The sequence below is a fragment of the Anastrepha ludens genome, chromosome 5, assembly GCF_028408465.1.
Source record: "Anastrepha ludens isolate Willacy chromosome 5, idAnaLude1.1, whole genome shotgun sequence".
Taxonomy (NCBI): domain Eukaryota; kingdom Metazoa; phylum Arthropoda; class Insecta; order Diptera; family Tephritidae; genus Anastrepha; species Anastrepha ludens.
In genome coordinates, this window is record NC_071501.1 from 24,603,898 (window position 1) to 24,626,916 (window position 23,019).

The 23,019-nt window shown below is 35.1% G+C and overlaps 1 protein-coding gene across 3 annotated transcripts in view; it reads left to right on the forward strand.

Moving 5' to 3' along the window:
* Window positions 1–23,019, forward strand: part of LOC128864311 (protein numb) — a 147,252-nt gene that overhangs the window by 118,880 nt on the left and 5,353 nt on the right. For 2 of the 3 annotated variants that reach the window (XM_054103914.1, XM_054103915.1), the window contains exons 2-3: window positions 19,995–20,680; window positions 20,973–21,221. In XM_054103914.1, the coding sequence (XP_053959889.1) occupies window positions 20,600–20,680; window positions 20,973–21,221 (330 nt within the window). In that variant the 5' untranslated portion in view covers window positions 19,995–20,599. The remainder of the gene's footprint in view (window positions 1–19,994; window positions 20,681–20,972; window positions 21,222–23,019) is intronic. The other variant, XM_054103916.1, reaches the window with a different exon arrangement.

The window sequence follows — 23,019 nt, forward strand, 5'->3', positions numbered from 1 at the left end:
GCCTATGCTTAATGGCTCTTGCCACCACTTTTTGTTTGAGCAGGGATTGTAAGACAAAGAGATAAGCTGACGATGGGCAGTACTCAGCAGACATCCGATCTACTTACGAGTATATATGTAAAAATTGGCTATATGTAAAATTAGCATGCGTATATGTTCACTGTTTTTATTACAATAAAGTAAAACTGTATTTACTTTTTACTTTTTTTTGGGAAGCTAGATCAAAAAAACTTGAATACCTCAAACAAATATTGCACACTTTCGACTTCTATGGTGTTATTAGAACCGTATTTCCTCAACCTTTTCATTTCTCGAAGAAATAATTCATTCACACCCAATTTTTTTTCCTTATTCACTCCTCTTGGGAGCATAGGCCCTCGACAAGACTCTTCCATCGTACACGGTTATGTGCTGTTGTTTTCGCACCGTCCCATGAGATATCGGCATCTGGTAGTTCGCGCAGCATCGACCTTCTCCAAGTGTTTTTTGGTCGACCGCGACCTCTGCTCCCTTGCGGATTCCAGTCCACTGCCATTCTCGTGATGCTACCTGGTGCTTTTCTCAATGTGTGACCTATCCATCGCCACTTTCTGCGTTTGGTTTGCCTAAGGATGGGTTCCTCGTTCGTCAATCTCCATAGTGTGCTGTTTCTTATGGTGTATTCTGCAGATGATGCGGAGGCATTTGTTGATGAAGGGTGATAGCCTCTGTGTGATGGTGTTAGAGACTAGCCATGCTTCCGTACAACAATACGGACCTCACGCATGAGGCGAATATTCGTAGTTTAGTGTGCCAGGAGATTTGCGAACTCCCTCATACTGCATGCATTCGCCCTCGCTTTGTTTAACCTGCAGTTGACATCTTCGTCTGCTCCACCATCTACCGGAGAGATGCAGTCGAGGTAGCAGAAGCTTTCGACGAATTCCACCGGGCATCTGTCAACCAATAGCTGAGTTGCGTTATTGTGGTTAACTCTCATAGCCTTGGTCTTGAAAATAAGTGCCTTGTGCCTTGAAAATAATTATGTTGTGCCTTGTTAAAGTGAAAATTGGTTATCTGCTAAGTTAAGATATCATACTCTAATATCCATGAGGGCCGCCGTAGCCGAATGCGTTAGTGCGTGACTACCATTCGAAATCCAGAGAAAACGTAGGTTCAAATCTCGGTGAAACACCAAAATTAAGAAAAGTTTTTTTCTAACATCGGCCGCCCCTCGACAGGCAATGGCAAACCTCCGAGTGTATTTCTGCCATGAAAAAGCTCCTCATAAAAAATATCTGCCGTTCGGAATCGGCTTGAAACTGTAGGTCCCTCCATTTGTGGAACAACGTCAAGACGCACGCCACAAATAGGAGGAGGAGCTCGGACAAACACCCAAAAAAGGTGTACGTGCCAGTTATAAATTAATAAAATATTCATGAGCGCCCTTAAAATTGTTGAAGACATTTCGAATTGGTTGTTACCGACCTCAGGGGCTCTTCTGTAGTTGGACTCTCTACGAAGAAGGCAGTTTCAGCTCAGTGAACTCCATTTAATATTTATTCATTTATTCGCTTCCCAAGCAAAAGGTAGAAAATTTGAAATTTATATAAATTTTTCGCTCAGATTTTTCCACATTCATTTTAACCTCCAATTTCTATGTTTTTCGGGTACATTTCTACGTAAAGTGGATTTATGTTCTGTTTGGCAATTACTGCCAGTAATTACTAAGTAATCAACAGAATTTGTATTTCCAATTGTGAGACTAACTTAATTCAGCTGCAATCAGCGCTGACTTAACCTATTTAATCGCTCGGGCGCAAAGCGTGAAAAGAAATTTTCAAAAGCAATTAAACAACGAAAATCGACGCTGGCAAACGAATATTCAGGGAATAAATAATAAAGCTGTGACAATCCGCTTATACTTACCATTAAAGTTGGCTATTTGTATGGCTGTGTGACTGTTTCACTGACAGACAGTTGGCGTATTGTCGTCGACGCTACTTGATATTCCAACTGCTGTCGCCGCTGCCTTCTCACTAACCTCTTTCCACAAGGCGTCACGTCAATGTAACTCAAGACAATACGATTTGCACCTCGAGACAATTCTTTGTATCCATTTTATTTGTATTTTTTCCCATTTTACAATTTTTTTTATTTATCTGTTACCTTGAGTAACGGTAAATTACAATGTAGGTATATATATATTTATATGAAAACCTGTTTCACCGCCCATTTATCTGTGTATGAGTGCCTACTGCAGAGTGAAAGAACAGATTTTGCTGTTTTCCACATTTTTATTTCTCTTTCGTCTCTTGTCATTGAATTTAATTTATTATTTTTATTTTATTTATTTATGCAACTAAGTACAGTATAATCTCGATAATTCGGACAATTAAATACCAGAGGTTGTCCGAAATATCGAATTTTCCGGATTATCGAGTGGGTAAAAAATTTAATAGAAATCAGTAGATCAGTAATTAAATGAAATAAACTTTTATTTAATCTTAAATTGATTAATATTCAATGAGTTATATGTACATATATTAGTTTTTATTCGACCGTAGAATAATTCAATATATTCGCTTGCCGCAATTTTGTTTCATTTCTCTTTCTGAAGGCAATATCTCTGAGACTCACAAGTTTTAAAATGTCTCCGGATGAAAATTCCTGTTCCTCTGCATATTTAATACAACTATCAAATGCGACAATAGCTTGAGAGTGCGAAATTTTATGATCTTGACTTTCATTTTCGTCAAGACGGCTGTTCTCGTTAACTTCTTCCTCAATCTCGTTGATATCGAAATCAGTGCCGTCATTCAACCACTCAATAATCTCGTTATCATTATATACATCAGGGGATATTTCAACAAGAAGATCAATTATTTTAGTTGAGCTGCTGGGCCGTAGCATCGCAAGAGGCAAATCATCATCTGAGTCCCATTCTTCATCATAAAGAATTTTGTTAAAACATTTTCTGAGCACGCGTTCACCCACATTTTTCCAAGCATTAGACGATAAAAAAGCCACATCTTTTAATGTAAAGTTTTTTAAAGATTCTGGGAGATTGCTCGTTGGGCTGGACAAAAGTAGAGACAAAAAACTCTTCCGATAGTTTGTCTTTAAAATTCGGATAGCATTTTGGTCCATTGGCTGTATAACAGCCGTGCAGTTTGGTGGCAAAAACATAACATATATGTCCTTATCGGCATCCGACAGTGATTGGGGATGGCAAGTTGCATTGTCTAGCAGTAAAATGGCTTTGGCTGGTAAATTCTTTTCCTTTAAGTAACGCTTTACTTCTTTAACGAATGAGTTTTCAAACCAATTTTTAAAGATTTGCTCTGTCATCCAAGCATTTTTGGTATGGGAGTACCCAAGCGGAAGGTTTACTTTTTTAAACGATCTGGGGTTTTTGGCTTTCCCTATCATGAATAATGGAAGTTTATGTTCTCCGGTTGCATTACAGCAAACTAGAAGTGTTACTCTTTCTTTTCCAATTTTGCGCCCGGGTGCGGATTTTTCATTATGCAATGCAAGGTTTTTTTCTGCAAGTTTTCTCCAAAACAAAGCAGTCTCATCTGCATTATAAACCTGATCATACGGAATGCCCATTCCTGCAATTTTCTTTCGCAATTTTTCAATAAAGGGTTGCACAGCAGTAGAATCATTGGAAAGTTTTTCGCCAGATATTTTTAAGAATTTAATTCCATATCGGGAGCGAAAATTACTAAACCAACCATTACCAGCCACAAATTCCACACTTTGTCCGTAAATTTGGGAACAGAATTGTTTGGCCTTTTCTTTGATGATTTCCGAGGAAATCGGTGCATTGTTTCGTCTTGCGTTTACAAACCATTTATACAAGTGGTCTTCCATCTTTTCAAACTCCGCAGGTCGCATAGTTTTATGCTTTCCAAAGCCACATTCTGTTCTAGCAATGTAACTGCAAAATATAATCAAAGGAGTGTAAACTCTTCTTACAAAATGTTTTCGTTTCTTACCTATCAATCTTTAATCCACTTGATTTTATGTCCGAAATTGTAGATTTACCTACATTGTATTGCGCAGCTAGCTGTCGAATTGACTGTCCTTCACTTAGTTTCTTAAGAACTTCTTTTTTCTGGTCTATCGTTAAAAGCGTATGTTTTTTCTTAGCTGCTGGTGCCATAGTTAAATTTATACAGTCCACAGTTAAAGAAATTATGGAGTTAATGAAATTAATTAATTGAAATTAGCTACTGAACTACACGTTACGCAAATATGCTTATGAATATGAACTAGGAGCCTGACGAGCACTTAAACGCACTATTCACGCAAAGTAGTTAGCAGGGGAGTCCCCTTTATAAAATAAAATAAAAAATAACGGAATTCCTTTTTATTTCAGCATATTCACTGGAAAATAAAGAAGTGTCCGAATTTTAGAGGTACATGAATACGTGGTGTCCGGATTACAGAGACTTCAATAGAAAACGTTTTGGTGTCCGGATTACCGCGCTGTCCGAATTATCAAGTGTCCGAATTACCAAGATTAGACTGTATATAAGAAGGCAGTTGTGGAGTCACTTGAGTCCGGCATTCACTGCTCGACTGCAGGTACTTGAGCCTTAAATTTGTATGCTAGTATAGGTGTATACACTGATAAATTTGTTGGTGTATTGTATATAAATGTCTATCTGGCTGTATTGGCGAGGAAATTCGTTAAGTAATTAAGTTTTTTTTCCACAGGTTTGAAGTTCAATAGCTGTATTATTTTTCGATTTTTTCTAATTGAATAAATTAAACAAAACCACAAATCTAAGTCAAAGTGAATTGTATTAAAAAAATGTTCTATAGTTAATTAACTAAGTTTTTGTGTGAAATATTATTTTTACTTGTGTAAAATATTACTTTTAGTAAAATATTATTTTTTAATAAAATTTATTGGCATTAAAAGTCTATCGGCGATTTTTTATACTACAGCCTATGACCATTGAATTATGACCACTTGAATTCTAATGTTGATAAAAAATAAACTACTGTACTTTAGTGCAAAATTAATCACGCTATCTGAAGGTTTATAATTTTTGCAAACGGCATCGTACGTCAATCATATTTCAGTCATGTGAACTAGACAGCTGCAGTATACAGTCATATGTATAAGTACAAGCAATGCAGCGCGTAAAAACCAAAATAAATATTTCTATCACTCAAAATCATGTTTTTATTTAGTAAAAATTTATTCAAAACAATATTGGATGATTAATTTTGCGCCTCCTTGTATTAATTTATAATGTATAAGTATAATATACCATAAGCCTAATATTTAGAAGGGTGAGGCGCAACTGCCGTTGGAGAAATTTATTTTATAATTTTTTTTCAAGTATTTTGACCCCAGACTCAGCTGCGACCGGGTCTTTTATCGCCCTTCGGCCGCCTTTCTTTTCGATGACTGCATTATATCTGGTCAATATGCTTTTGATGCAATTTATTGCCATTCGCTTAGTTCAGTGTAATTGCTCTACACATCTATACATTTTTCTTCCAAAGGCGCTAATAATACATAGGTTCACATATAAGCGGTTCACTTTTTCTGGAGGAAATCAAAGCCTTGCAAAAAATTTGCTATTTCAATTTGCTATAATTCTACTAGCGGTTTCACCGAACTCCTGCTCCAATTTGTGGTGCGCGGCTTGATATTGTACCACAAATGGCAAAAAGTAATCACTTAATATAGTTTTTTTTTTCAATCTTAAAGCTCTTTAAATACGCGCGATTTGTTGTTGATGTAATCCTTTTTGAACTAACCCATTTTGAACCAATCCTTCTTGAACTAGTCCGTTTTGAACTACTACGTTTTGAACTAGTCCGTCTTGAACTACTCCGTTTTGAACTAGTTTTCAACTAGTCCTTTTCACGATCATCTGAAAATGTTGGCATTTTTATTTTGTGTGCTCAAGACCAGTTTACCTCTTGCGCTGGAAATTAATTTCCAAAAGCCGGTGACTAAATCAATTTAGAACAAGCTCTTGCTTGTCTCCATAGTCGTTTTAGCCTGTAATTGCTTTTTAATGAAAGTAATATCGAATTTCGATGCACTTGTTGCTATAATTTTTTGCGATCTCAGCCCTTGCAGGGTTTCAGTGTTGGTATGCATATCGTGCATTTAGGGGAAGTCGTGGACGTATAGGATTTAAGTCCGTAGAATTACAGGATCAAGGAAAAACATCAATATAAAATGAACCCAAACCATTCATGCTCCTTACCTATGTGACTCGGTGCACGCATTCTGCATGAAAGTACCAAGAAGAACTAATGAAATAAATGTACGAATTATGTTGGTGAATATGCTGAATAAGTTTGAGCATTCCCTATAAAACACTTAGGTAACAATTTTACATTATTGGTCTCAAGAGATTGATACTGCGAAACTCTTTTGTTAATATACAATACATAATTTTCAAATTTTCTTCTGCTTGATAAAATAAATAAAGAAAATAAATTTCAAAATTAGAAAATTGAATAATTCAAAACTTAACGTTTTATTTGCGAAAATTAATTAGTACATATGGGTTTTTAATAAAAAACAAGTGCGTATAGCGTAGTACACATAACAGAAGTGAAACTTTCAAGGCAGATAAAGAAAAAGGGAGAGACCCAAGAGAGAATGAGAGAGAGAGAGAAAGAAAATATATCTAAATAAATTCACAACATTTGCAGAGAACACAAATAGACAAAAAACTTAGAAAAAATAGCCTAAAGTGTATCTAAGATATATACAAGGAATAGCTCTCTTTCTCCTTTTCCTCTACGTTACATCTTTTTTCTCTCTCGCGGAACGAAAATGCCAAAAAGTTGCATGGCCTTGAAATTTTACTCTCCATTCTCGCTCGTCCATCGACGCCTAAGAAGTTTCACTTCAATAATATATATATAAAAAAAAGAGGATTGCCACTTATTAAGTTTTTATTTATTCAATAAATGTTATTAATTAAAAGGAGCATTCATTCTCTAAGATTTCAAAGAATTTACAATTTCATATATTCGCCATACGAAATCTCGATAACTGTGGTTTTATACTAAATATTACATAAAGTTATTATTATCGTGGGCAAATTTCCACGCCACAACGCTTATCAAAGTGCTGGTAATGTAGTTAAATAACGGCAACACAAAAACAGACACAAACGCACACACACATGCACATACATACATACGTACGCACCTATATATTATGCCGATGTATACTTTTTGATAAAACAAAAAAGCTGACGTTTATGCGACATTATCACATGGCGATTGCAGTCAAAACGGCGGACATTGTTTACGCGATTCAAACGTTAAACAAAGAACAACAAAGCAGCTTGTCGTCGCTCGAGAAATGCTAAAGATATACGATTGATATATGTATCATAGTTGTGCACATGTTTGCGTATAAATAACTAATTACGAGGAAATGTAGTTAAAATGTACCAATTCACATAACTATTAAGATGAGTTATGGGTAGAAATGGCAAAGAGGAGGCACTGGAAAAATTTAAATAAATTAAATTAAATTAAGTACTTAAAAGTTAAAGGGTTAGACCACTCTGACGGCATGAAAGTGGGAAGATTACAAAACAAAAATTCTTTTTAGACGAAACTATTAGACCTACAACTTTTTTAAAATTATTAATGTTTAGTGCATTTAATGAACTTACGGCCAAAAATTGCGCTATTCATCTAAGAGTAGATACCCCGGTGTATCTACTTTTAGAGCAGAAGTTGAAATTCTAGCACTGGGTGCGCATAATTCGGTGATGAGTACTCGAATATCAGCCGAGGTAGGGCTTATTGCTAATTTTGCTTGGAAAACCTTCAACGAGCAGCTGCTTTGGCCTCCATTTCGTGTACAATGAGCACAAGCCTGAAATCAAGATGGATTTTCATTTTTTAGTTTATAAGCAATGATGCCGAAAATCCCCGCCCTTTTCGCGTATATCCTTTTCACTAATGAGGATGAGTTCATATGAAATTTTGTTATTCATTTTCACAATAATTCTAATGAAATCTGAGCAGCAGGCATATTTTTCTCTAAGCTTTGGAATGCGTAGTTGAGGTGGCAGATCTCTAGGTTCTGTTGTTTTACCAAACCGATTAACAGGCGCTGCATACCTAAACTTTCGGTAAAGCACGGTAGCTCATCTTCTGGAGGGCATTCCTTTATACCAAAGGCAATAAATGGGGTTTCTGCAAGATGGTGTTCGAGCTCATTTTTCTGATTGCCGTTTAAGAACATTCAGGCCAAATTTTTCGAAATAGTTGGGTAGGAAGCGACGGACCTGTGTTATGGCCTGCAAGTACCACCTGCTTTACATCCTCTTTCTTTGTTTGGAGATATTATGAAATATTAGTGTATTTCAATCCTATAAATTGCCTTCTACGTTACCGGAACGACCAGGATTTACTATGTACCTATATATCCGGCTAAGGACTGTCACTCCAGCAGTACTACCCGTACATGTATGCGGATGTTTTTGCTACTACAACAACAACAGCAGGGTTTTGGAAAGAGTTCGAATATCCATCGGACAAATATTAGTTGGACCAAATGGAAGAGGCCGCTTTGAACGTACTAGGAACTGTGTTTTTTGTTCTTGCTTTCCTGTTTGTATGTACGCAAAATTAATAACAAAATTGTGAACAGACAAACAATAGAGCGCGTAAAGGCCACTCAAATCCCTTTTTTTAAATGCAGTATAAAAAGTTTTAAAAGTAAAATGGATGATTAATTTTGTGCCACACAAACAGATTATGGGAAATAAGTGTTTCAAAAAAAAATAACTTGCCATGTCTCCAAAACCGTTAGTTTGCAAACTCATGTTTTTTAGAGTATTGTTTTGGTTTTCTTTTTTTAGCACCCTGTATTACAAAAAGAAATTTTTTTTAAACGAGGCAGGTACACGGCTCCGATTGAGATTGTTTTTTCATGACGTAAAAGTCAAAATAAAGTTATCTGACTCAAAATTATTTTTATTTTATTTGGCAAAAAATGTATTGAGAAACAAAATTGGATGATTAGTTTTGCTCCACATTGTTCAAAGTGATGTAGTCATAGAACTAAGCCAGAGAATTTGAAATCTGGTTAAACTCAATGTTCTAATCAATGGTGCTTTTGAGGCATAAGCAGTTCTAGCCCTAGTTCTAGGTGGAATAAATCATTACTCCGATTTTTTTTTTTGAGGTATGTGAAAATGGATGCGCTCCAAGAGATATTTATAATATAGAAAACAAAGCAGAGCGAAAGTATACCTCTTCTACTTTGTAACGATTTTGAATTAAGTTTAAGTTTAAAGATCTGTGTCCAATACGAAGAAATTTCTTTTTCGCTATGCGTCTTGGTGTTGTTCCACATATAGGGGAACCTGCAGCTTCATGCTGCGTCCGAGCGGCAGATGGTTTTTATACGCATCTTTTTTCATGGCAGAAATGCACTCGGAGATTTTCTATTACTTGCCGAGAGGCTAGTGCTATTAGAAAGAAATCTTCATACCTAAGGTGGGTGATGCTTCCGAGTCCGGGGTCATGCACAAATTACAGCGTCGACGAAATCCTTCATCACCCTGTGTATAGATGATGTGTATACATTTTGGAGAAGATGTGTATACATTTTTAGGTCATTCTGTTGAAAATTGTTACGACAGAAATGTAAGAGAAGATTAAAAAGTACTCGCAGCACTGTCTTCAAGTAATCAAAATTTCTCTGTTTATAATTAATTTTTTATTGGAATAATCTTAGATATTCCAAAGAATATTATATTTATTTTAAAACTAAGCAAAAAAAATATCGAAATCTGTGAAAATGCAGTTAAAAAGTATTTATAAAAAAAATCAAATTAAATATTAATTATAAATAGGCAAAATTATGCAAGCAAACTTTCTACTGCGAAATTTCGTAATTCTAAATTTTTCAAAAAATTAAATTTAAAGAAAATTAAAATTAAAAAAAAATGTACAATATTAAAAAAAAATTCTAATTAAAAATTTTTTAAAGTTAAAAACAAAACCATTTAAATTAAATTTAAAAAAAAATTTTTTTTTTAATGTAAAAAAAAAAATTAAAAAAAAAGATTCCTCAATTCACTAAATTTTTTCTAATCGAATAACTCGCTAACTAAGAACAATTAGTAAGCAGACATTCATGAAAAATAGCTAAGATATATGCACACAGCTGAGTTCGGCTAGTATAACTGAACTCAACATCAACTCATTTCAGCGCCCAAAAAGTCGTACGAAAGCCAAATATGTTAAGCTAATTTAAATTGCTAAGTAAATTCGCGTTCGATTTGGCATAAATGTGTCAACAATTGTTTTTTTTTTTGTTTTTTTTAGCAACTGCACACATTCACACACAAATATTTGCGCATAAGAACACGTTTTCTATTTTATGTGCCTTCTTGCCACCATACAATTTAATGAAATTATTAGAACGGAAATTCTACAAAAAGCCGAAACTCCGCTCATGGCTTTGACACTACCATTTAGTTTTCTGTAACGTCCAAGTACACACTGATTATAATAGAAGTAGAAAAAAAATAAACAAACTAAAATAGAAAGCAAACGTAAAACAATAAAAGTCAGCGTTAGCAAATTAGTTGTGTAAAAGCGAAAATAAATAAGAACCTAAGCCAACGCGTAAACAAATGTGCTTAACGATACCGTCACCGGACTCACTGCTGCTACTTCATTCTGGCTTCTGTGTGGTAGCAGATGCTATGCGCAACAAGGCACAGACGAGGCGATAAAGTTTTAAGTGAAAAAAATAGTACGATTAGCAGGTGAAAAAGGTATGGATAAATGGAGCAGGGCACATAAAGTGCTTGAAAACGTATTGATTAAGTGAGCTGAATAAATTGCGGAATTAGCTGAATAAGTTGCTGAAAGAGCTGAATATGTTGCTGAATGTGAGAAAAAAAGTGCGGATTGTTGATGGGTGCATTAAGGTGTTGCGAAGTGAGTTTAATGTGGGAAAAGCTTTCGAAAATTAAAAAAAAAATCTAGCAACCAAGTAAAAGCAGCCTTCTTACTATATATTCAAAAAAAATTAATTGCATATGCTGCTAGTTTAGCCAATTGTGTAAGAATTCAGTGCATTTATAAAAACTTGTTGCTTTAGAGCGAGGAAAGAGATAAGTGTGAAAAAATTTGCAAAAAATGTAGTTTGGCCAAACAGATTTAAATGAATGTGCGAAGTTGTAGGTTATAGTTAAATCATTTTTGAGTGAATGAGCTGAATATATTTTTGAATGACTTTCATATATTGCTGAATGAGCTGAATATATTGCTTAGTGAGTTTCGCGTATGGAAGAATGAGCTGAATATATTGCTGAGTGAGCTGAATATATTGTTGAATGAGCTCAATATATTGTTGAATGAGCTCAAAATGTTGTTGAATTAGCTGAATATATATTATGAGTGAGTCTCACATATTTCTGAGTGAGCTCAATATATTGTTGAATGAGCTGAATATATTTTTCAATGGCTTGAACATATTGTTGAGTGAGCTGAAGGTTGCAGAATGAGCTGAATGGGTAAGAAATGTCCAATTGGCTCTGAAAACCGTGCAACAAATATAATTTGACTAAATAGCTGCTGAATTAATTTGAGAAGTGCGTTGCTGAATGAGCTGAATATATGAAAAAAGTATGATTTGATGTGAATAATGTGCCAGAAGAAAGATTTGACTTGAGAGACAATTAAGTACCATGTGTTGCTAATATAGAATATATCGCAGTACAAGGTGGCGCAAAATTAATCAGCCTATCGGAATATTTATAATTTTTGCAAATGGCATCGGATGTCAATCATATCTGAGGTTTGAGACTTGTGAACCAAACAACTGCACTATACAAACAGACAACCAATGGAGTGCGTAAAGATCAAAATAAATATCATATTGTCATCACTCAAAATAATTGTGTTTTTATTTATTATAGTAAAAAAGTTATTCAAAAGATTTCCGTCGCTCAAAATCATGTTATTGATGAAAATGGGCTTCATCACTCCAGAGATATTGTTTACTGTACGAAATCGCTCTAATATTGTCTCAAAAAAAATTTCACGCGAATCGCAATCGTTAAGTGGAAGTGCTGCTTGCATGATTTGATTTATGAAGGGGTGAAGAAGTGTAAGATCCTTCCTCAATATTTCGTACACAATAGTTTATGGAATCCCTAGGCCTTCCGCTGCCTTAGGCACAGATTGACGTCGATTATCGTGCAAAGTTGTAGCGACGACTTCATTATTTTCATTTGTTCTCGATGTACGGCTTGGCTGCGGGCGTGTGCTCTTAACCATCGAACTTGTTGCCCAGCACCTTCGCGCATCAAATCTTTATTTGAAGCATCTCGTAAACATAAACTCGAAATAGGCTTCGCCTTCAAATACGATTCGATTGCGAGCGCACGTCATTCACACGTGACTACGAATAACAAAGCTAACGCGGTCCCCTTCCAGCTAATGCGCCCAGCGGTTAGAGTGAAACTTTAAATTTAAAACCTAATTCTGCCACCGGATCCCCTGAAGATACTCCAACATTTCATAACAAATTCATTTAATGGAATAATTATTTTTAAAAATCATACCATTAATTTGAAGAGAACCAGAATATTTTCTATCTAGAATAGAAGCCTAAGACTGCTGTAGGCCTCCATGAGACAGCTACAGTACGCTGAATGAAAGCCAAATCTGAAAACTTAAAATCAATACATTGACAGCAAATGAGGCATAGCATTAATTCAGTTGTCTAAATCCGCTAAATGAATATCTATATAAATTTCGTGTAAAATTGCGATTAGTCAGACGTCTAATCAACGTTTTGTTAGTCAAAAATTTCCGAAATAACTAAAATTTCAATTAACACACTTACAATTATATTAAGCTGAAATACTGCAACCCTGCCTTCAGCTAAATGCGGCAACTTAGTATGAGATAATTACCTTTTTTTCATTTATGCCGGCAATTACCAGCAACTAATTCGCGTTACAGTACTAATTGAAAAATCAGACATTTTTACTGATTTCACACCTATACAGGTGGGCATACAAAAACTTTCATACAAGCGTAGTTATGCAAATAAGTATATATGTACGGAGTTATAAAGGTTAATATTTACGTATGTAGTATACACATACACATGGACATAACTGCATATGCAAATTTATATTGAATGAAAAAAGTTTAAGAGACTTGGTGAAGGTAAATGCGTCACTCAGTGTTTCAGAGACGAAGACAAATAAGTCGAAATTAAAATAAAAACAATGTTTGGATAGCTCATGTGGATAAAAGTACATACGTACATATGTATATACACTTGTGCTCACATAATTAAATCATTTTTTCTCTTTTAATATTCGCAATAATTTCATTTTACATTGTTTTCGGTAATTTTTTTATAAAAATATACTTTATTGTATAAAAAAACCTTATAAACCAAAATTTCAAAATTATATAAAACTCACAAAAATTTTACAAATTTCAAAGAATCGCCAACAATCAGAATTTTTAGAAGGATTCTGTGTATGCAGTTTTATAGCCCATTTCACTTTGCAATAATAAAGTGCAAGTTCAAAGTCGCTCAAAAATCGCGCTCGCCTTTGGCAATTTTTTTTTCTGCGTACGGTGTTTGGCAACATCTTACATATAGCCATAGACATGTCGGGCATCTATTTAATATAGAAGAAAATTTTCCACATCGTATGCAAAAAAAAAAATGTCGAAAATCAATGCGATTTTTGAGTGGTCTGAAAATAACCCTTTTTACACTTATGATGGACGGCTAAAGGACGGCTCCAGTGGTATCACAATGACACTATTCAGCCACTCAACTTAACTTCGCCCATACTTATAAGTATAAGTATAAAGTTGAATGTGCTATAAAACTGTAGGCTATAGAAAACTGTAGTTATAAAATTTCTATAAAGATTCTAATAAAAAAATTGGAAATTTTGAAGACAATTTTTTGAAATTTTAATTAAATTTTTATGAATTTTGTGGAAAGCTTGGAACCTTAATTTATAAAGTTTTTGTTATACAATTGTGCATACAACTGTATTTTCATAAAAAATGAACGAAAAAAATTTAGCATGAAAAACATTGCCAGAAGGTAAAGAGACAACATAGTAAAAAGGTAAAGGGACTTAATTATGTGGGCTCAAGTGTATATATAGGAAGAGGAAGACCTCCTCTGCGTTATAAAGATCAGGTGGAGAAGGACTTGGCTTCACTTGGTGTGTCCAATTGGCGCCGGTTAGCACGAGAAAGCAACGACTGGCGCGCTTTGTTGAACTCGGCCAAAGTCGCGTAAGCGGTTATCGCGCCAATTAAGAAGAAGAAGAAGTGTATATATATTGCTGCTGCTTTTTTAGATATTATCAATGAGTTCTTGTCAGTCTTTGTTTTTATTAAACAAAACTTTTCTCATACTTGCTTGAACCCTGTTTACTATTCCAGGATAAAAAATGCAATCACAATTAAAAATTTGTCTAATCATACCAAAGCTTAGAAAAAGTATCGAGTGGGAGTTTGGGTAAATTGCTTAAAAAAGCTTTAAAGAAAGAAAAAGTAGCTACAAATTTTACTTAATTAAAGAAACCGCTATCATAATCAAGCCCTTTAGCTTCTATCCTCGAAAGTTATGAATTCAATATATTATTAATTAAATAGGATTAGTTTTAGACTAATCATCAGCTAATCACTGCGATTAGAATTGATCTTTTGTAACAAATCTCTACTCGGTATAGACCTTTAGTATGAAACATATAACCATACCGTGCCACGCCAAGTCGTTTGGTGAGTTGCTGCTTAGACCGTGCACTTCATTTTTCTTCTTGATCTTCTTGTACACCCGATCTTTTCAACGCACAAGTGGCCTTTTCCTTCCTCTGCTACCACCAGTTGTTACCACATCGAATATCTTTTAAGCCCGAATGTTTGTATCTATTCAGACGCCATCACGCCTAGCCAACTGAGCTGAATGTCGCCATAAAGCTAATACAGCTCCATCAGTTCCATTGCCTACGTGCTAAGGTCTAAAAAATCCGCCGCAGCATATTTCTCTCAAAGACTCCAAGAGACGTCTCACCGGTTATTGTCATTGTCCCAACTTCTATGCCATATCATAGGATATGCATGACGAGAGATGTATAAAGTGTTAGTTTTGTTAATCGAAAGAGGTCTTTACTACTAAATTGCCTACTTAGTCCAATCTAATCTAATCTAGTCCATATTAGTTCGTGTTAGGAAGAGACACTCTCCGTTGGCTTTTAAGGCGCACATTATTATCGGTGTTAATGCTAGTTCCTATTGCTGATGCACTTTCAAGTACGGTAAATCTGAGAAGTGAAACCTGGACGCTTCAATATGGAGCATAAGTGTGCTGCCATTTCTTGCTCCCCATCACACAATCTGCACTGACAAAATGACAAGTACTTAGTAATTACTCTGTAAGTCCCAGTAAGAAAGCCAGCGACTAATCTGACGACGAGCTTGGTATTATTAAGGAGTATTTTCGGAGTGTCCTTGCTAATATATTCGGATCGAAGACTTTGGCTTATATGTTATCTTCCGTACTCGTCAGTAATGTCGGGCCGCTTTGTTCATATTAACATGTTTATGTTATAAGCTCCCAAGCAGTCCGAGAAGGGGCTCGAAGCGTCCGAGAAGGTCTCGCATAATTAACAACCCTGTTCGTTGCATTACTCTCCTCGCTTCACAAACTCGTTGCACACTTGACGCGTCGTTGCTCTAAAGTGATGTTAACATTTCAGGACCCATCTAACGCTAAAACTTAAAAATACCAAAATGACCATGGAATGGTCGCAAATGATATTCCAAGATGATGAGTTTCTTTTTCAAGTCTAAATCTTTCAGAGCAAGTTTTTCGAAATTATCAACAATGTTTGTGCACGTCATCAATTGACTGTCTATCTGAGTAGAATAAACTTACAACTAAAAAATCATTCACTTTTCTGGTCAGAAATGTCTCTAAATGGATGGCATCTCTTCTATAATGATCTGTGGTGTACTTTCTTGCTATTGAGAAACAGAAATCAAGCCACGAAACACTATTTTCTTCATAGCTGATATTTTCTTAGCGATTTGCTGGTTCATCCGGCGATATATGGAAGCTTAATGAATTGGTTTATAAAAGAGATACATTAAATCGCCAGGTAGTGTAAAATAAAACGAAATTTCTCTCCACTCTATGCACTCATTGAGACATCGTGCTTTCTGAGCTCACGATTAGATGGCTTGCCTAATAACACTTCACAGCTTCATCGATTTGAGCAGTATCGATATGACAACAAAAGAACTTTGGAAATGGAATTTATCCGGCTTATTATGTTACTTCTAGATGAGTTCATAGACCTATTCAACTAACTCCAAGACGCAGCTGTTTACGAGTTTAATGATTTGTGTTGGATGGTTACCGGGTCTGGAGATATTGGACTAAGACTATTGTTTTTTTTTTTTGTACTTGGAAAGCCAAAAGTACCCGGTGCCTTTAAAGCATCATTTTTCACATTCATAGATATGACTTTATCATAGCCACACAAGAGTTCCAAGAACTCCCATCAAAAAATTCTTTAAGTCAATCACTTGAAAGTTTAATAGTTATTCAATTGGGCACTCCCATAACTGCCGGTATATCTTGTCCTACTAATCGTTTCTTTTTGTACTTCTCACACATTTTATCATCAACTAAAGTCATTGTCAAATAAGTGAATAATTTTTCAACTCAAATGCTTGTATGCTTTGGGCTTACGCATTGTACTCCCCCACCCATATCGCCGCCTTCAATCGCCTAAGCAAAAGTGTGATTGATTGCCAACTGACTTTTATGCTTATGAGTGGCTGGCTCTCCACAAGCTTTTGAAGTTTCTACAATTTTTGGAATTTACTCATATTGTTCGCGATATCAGTAACAGACGTTATAACGGCAATGACGTGTTTGAAACAACAACACATTACCATGGTTGGTGTTGGCAATGTAGACTGTATGGGTGCTTTTTAATGATATGACTTCTCAAGCAATCACAGTCGGCCAACAACTGGCAGCCAAACGAACCTGATCGACACGATTCCTCATACAGACCAACAATGAAACTGAAATGAAACCAAAAACGTGTTGCAGTTGTGCTCATTGGTATTTTTATTTTTTATTTTTGCTTTTGTCATAGCCTTTATCTTACTGAGTCACCATTTTAACAAGAGTTTGATTCTTTTTTTTTCAACGAAAAATCTGTGAGGTTTGCTGAATATTAGGCGGGTATTAATGCTTATCGTGGCACAAGGGCACTTAAGTGGAATAGATAATGGAAAGCATAATGAAATAGAAATTTTTATAAATATTTTTTTATATTGCACATATACATACATACATGAATAAAATTGGTGTGTGCGTTTATGAGTTTCGATTTTGCATAAAAGTTCTGCGTTAAATGCAGCTCAGTCATTTTTAGCCGTTGATCCATTTATTTACGACAAACTTGGAAGCCACTGAACGGATTGAGATAAAATTTGCTATTCTGACAACTAAATCATCTTGAAGGATAGGCTGTATTTCATCTTGATATCTCAAGTAGGTCAAATTTCGAGTGAAGCGAGTGTAAAAACTCTGTTTAGCAATCAAAAAAAGTATTATATAATATATGCATGTGCATATGTACATACATCTGTGCTAATATTGGTGTTCGTCAAAATTTATATGCAGGAAAAGATTTTAAACTGAGCGTGTTTTTCGTTAGGGTTGCCAGCTATTGGATATTTATATTTATATTGTATATTGTTTATAATTTTTTCAGTTTATTGGTATGGAATAGAACGCTTATGCATAAAACTAAGGAAATAAAAAAAATAATAATTTACCAAACGGTTGCCACCTAGTTCCGCAATATCATTAAATATACAAATTAATTTATTACAATTTTTAATTAGAATAGGCCTTTTAATCTAACATATTAAGAAAATTTTAAAATAAGAAATTATTTTCATCCAGGTTGCCACCTAATTTTTCAATGAAATATTAAAATTATTTTCAACAGGGCTGCCACCCAATGTTCAACATAAATAGTACCATAAATGGATTGATTAAAATGAAAGAACAGAAGGATACCTCTCTTTATAAAGGATGGTTAAGTTCCAAAGGCCGGTGTTGATTTTGAATAAAATACATTTTCTTTTAGAAATTATTGTAATTTACATAACAATTTAACGTATGGAACAAAATATCCGCCAAATGGCCGCGCGGCCTCGGCGGCACTCCTCCATCCGATGGTCCAAATTTTTGATGACGCTGAGGCATAATTGAGGTTCTATGCCGTTAATGTGCCGAATTATCTCATCCTTTAGCTCTTGAATTGTTGCTGGCTTATCGACGTACACCTTTTCTTTAAAATAACCTCAAAGAAAGAAGTCCAATTGACACCGCCGCAACGTGAGATTATTCGGCCATCAAATTTTCCGCGCAAAAGGGCCATTGTTTCGTTAGCTGTGTGACAAGTGGCAGCGTCCTGTTGAAACCACATATCGTCCACATCCATATCTTCCAATTCGGACCATAAAAAGTTCGTTATCATCTCACGATAGCGAATACTATTCACAGTAACTGACCGGCCTCATTTTGGAAAAAATACGGCCCAATGATGCCGCCGGCCCATAAACAGTCACTCTTTGTGGGTGCATTGGTTTTTCGGCAATCACTCTTGGATTATCATTTGCCCAAATAAGGCATTTCTGCTTATTGACGAATCCACTGAGGTGAAAATGTGCCTCATCAGTGAAGATAATTTTTTTTGATATGCATTTTGATTTGAACACCCGTTTTCATAATAAGCCTGAATAACTTTAACGCGTTGCTCGATTGTGTATCTTTCCATGGTTCAAATTGAGTTTGTCTGATATTGAAAAATGTCAAATGAAATGCGGAAAGAAACTTGACGCTTAGGTGTGATTCACATTCAACATCGGCCCTTAAAGATTAACCACCCTTTAGAAGAATCAAAAGATATTCAAAATTTGTTTTAGAAGAGTTAATGTTTTTACCAGAAAAAAATAGTAATACCAAAACAGTAAAATCAAGAAATGTTTTTAAAAATTGTTTTGACTAAAATATTTATTTCCAATAAAAAAACTAGAAATGTTTCATAATATTTTCAACTACTTTTATGAGACCGCACAGTTTCAAAAACCCGGAAGCGAAACACCAATTGGTAGAAAAAATATTCTTTTGCACAGCGGTCACACCTCGGCAGACAATGGCAACCCTCCGAGTGTATTTCTGCCTTAACAAAGCCCCGATTACGGAGGCGCTGTAAAACTGTAGGTCCCTCCATTTGTGGAAAACATCAAGACGCACACCAAAAATAAGAGGAAGAATTCGACCTAGCACTTAACAGAAGTAATTATTTTTATATGACCCATTTACCCAAATATATTAATTAGGCTTCCAAAGTTGATTAATTTTACACCACTTTGTATCAGAAATATACTGATTAATTTTCGAATTGTTAAAATGTAGTCATACCTACGATTTTGGTGGCCCTTTGTACCTCCCTGGAACCATAGGAAATAATAATAATAACAATACATATACATATGCATATTTATGTTTGTATGTATGTATTTTAAAAAAGCTTCTTAGCAAGCCATTCAATCGAAAATGTTACTCACAAGAATTTCTGATAGGTTGATGTTTTGAAGCCTCGGTCGGCCTGCGTCTATTAGTTGGTAATAATGAAATGAGTTGAAAAAGAGCTCGTGAGTCACCTTAGATGTTTCATAAGACCAGCCTGGTCTTTTGTAAATTTAATAAAATTTTGATTTTTTAACACTTTACTGTAATACTTAATGCATCTGCTGCTTCAAATCTGTGGAAGAGGATTTTTGCTTAACATTTAACCTCCTGCATAAGATTTCGCTAATGTGTCGCGTGTCAACGAGGTGTAGATATTAAAAAAAAAATTAATCAGCTTTTTTAATAAACATTTTTAATACAGTTTTAGCCTTCAACAACGACCCACTCACAACAAAAATAAATTGAAACAACCAACCAACTCAAGTACATTTGTGTGTAATTGATACTAATTCTGTGTGGATATTTAATTAATGGCAGTTTAATAAAACCATAAGCGGCTGTTCATTGCAAAAACACATATAATATTTATTGCAATAACAATAACAATAACAAAAAGAAGACACAGGAAAAAAAACGGAGACAATCACACACACACACACACTTACAAACACTTAAGCGAGAACAAAAAAAACTTGATAAATTTGTGATATCGAGATGTGAGAGACGCAAAAGCATCCAAAATTACTGATAGATCTTACCAAGCAAGCAATCAGTAAAACAATAATAACAACAACACGTTTAAGCATCGCAATTTTTTCAAAATTTAACGGTCAGTCGTATGCAACAACCCTTAGAGCACGCATTCGCCGAGCTCTAACGCGCTAACAAGCAACAGTGAGTCAGTAAACGAGCCAGTCAGTCAGCCAGTCAGTCAAGCAAGTGAGCACGACCAGCCGGAAAGCACGACAGGAAGGAAGGAAGGAAACGGGTCGACAGTAGTAGCGGAGCGCTCAATTTAATACCGCTATGGGAAATTCATCGTCACACACACACGAACCACTGGAGCGCGGCTTCACACGCGGAAAATTTGGTGATGTTAAAAATGGGGTAGGTTTTAGCTGTTAAAGAAGGTAAAATAAAAAAAAACACACACATCCATGCATACAAAGGGCAATCTATGATAGTTGCTCATGCTTTGGCTGTAGCGCTGAACGCATTTTAAACTCAACGGTAGTCTAGCACTTGTTTCACACGATCGCGTCTTATTTGTTTTTGTTTTTTATTTTTTTCTGCATTTTGTGCTTTTGTCTAAAACAGTAAATTTGAATATGCATGAATTATTAATTTTTCTTTCTTTTTGCCCTTCTCTCTCTCCGTTTCTGTCCCCTCATGTACGCAGAAATCCGCATCATTTCGCTTTAGCAAGAAATCACCAAAGAAAATGGATCGCTTGCGTCGATCCTTTCGTGATTCGTTTCGTCGTCGGAAGGACCGTGTACCCGAATCATCGAAGCCGCATCAATGGCAGGCAGATGAAGAAGCAGTACGTTCGGCGACCTGCTCGTTTGCGGTGAAATATTTGGGTTGCGTTGAGGTATTCGAGTCGCGCGGTATGCAAGTTTGCGAGGAGGCCCTAAAAGTATTGAGGGTAAGTAGAGATGTAAGTAGTTGAGACATGTTTCTTGTGCATTTGAAATGTTAGCATATTTGCCAGCTGAAAGCGAGATTTTTGGTTAATGCGCAGAAATAACGAATCCTGCTAAACAAAATTTGAAATATCGAAATAATTTTTTATTATTATTTTTAAGCAAAAAAATCCATTATTTTTGCTTAAAATGTTCGTTTAGTTGAATGAATCAAATTGGTTTCACATTTATCGTAAATTAAAATTTGTATTTTTTTTAGACATACATACATGTGTACATATGTACATATATAATAAATGCATTCAATCTTCAACATGCCACTCATTATTTTATTCGTCGTGCTGCCACCATTAGCCTTTACAAGTTGTCTAATCAGTCGACATCTCAGAACCAAATAACATTCTGATGTCATACATATAAGTAAAAAGATTTTCATGACTTACGACTTTTTTAAAACTCGCATAAAACCAGTCAGACTGAAACTAGTTATTTTGGACCCTATATTGCATCTCTAAAAGCTGTGTAGTGATTACAAGTTCTATCGGCATCAACTACATGCATGTACAATACTTCTTTCTGGCTAACAAGCTTTCGAAAACTTGTTATTTCCTCCCAAACCAGGTTTTAACGAGGACAAATGTAACTAGTTTCTTTCACACTAGTAGTGGACCCCTGCAAAAAGCAATTAATTTTAATTATTCTCCAATCAAACATTTGTCTGCGCTCATATATGACTAAAACGGTGCTGGCAGCCTCTTATTTCCTTTCAAACTAGTTCTGAAGTATATAAAATGCAACTGGTCATTTTTGGACCAAAACTGGGCTTTCTCTAAAATGTCTAAAAATGCCTTTACGAATACATGCCATCAAAATAAATAATCATATGATTGGTTTCTTTCGGACTACTACTAGACTTTCAAATGATATACCTGGAACTATGAATTGTGATCTTTACCATTACGTCTAAATTATTCCTAAGCTAGTTGCAAAATAAGTGGTATATTTGTGGTATGGCGTATTTTTACATGTATATATCCAACTATAGTATATATTCATTTTATACAATTAAATCTGAAAAACTATTGAAGTGGACTATTGAGTCATTGAGTCTAAAACTGAACTTATAATTCAATGCTTTTGTAACTGTGAAATCGTACACTTTTTCCTTACTTCAGAGGTGGGTCTCAACTACTGAAAATGGAACTAGTATATTTGGAAGTAGTTCTGAAACTAGTCCTTTTTAGGGAAATATTCTCTTTTTTGTTAAATTGAGTTTTCATTTTTGGAGACGTTTTAAGCTTGGGAAAGTGGAATTAGATCTGATTCCGGATACGCCTAAATTATTCCCAAGGTAGTTTCAGAATAATTGATAGACTTTTGACAAGGTGTGTACTTACATTCGTATGAGTAACTGTATACATAAATACTCGTATATACCTTTTATACAGTTAATATCCAATTACTTGCTTCTAGAGAAGTAGTGGTATATTGAGTCGTTAAGTCTAAAACTGAACTTATAATTCAATGCTCTTGAAACTCTGAATTCGTATATTTTTTCTTTCTTCTGAAGTGGTTCTTAGCTAGTGAAAATGTAACTAGTATGTTTGGAACTAGTTCTATAACTAGTCACTTTTAGGCCACTATTCTCTTTTGATCTGGATTTTAATTTTTCGAGACGTTTTATGGTTGTAAAAGTGGAACTAGTCTGTTTCAAACTAGTTCTCCCATTACGACAGCTTTCACTCACTATTTTTATTGCAAGGTATTATAAATTTTTGTACCACACATATTCTTATATAA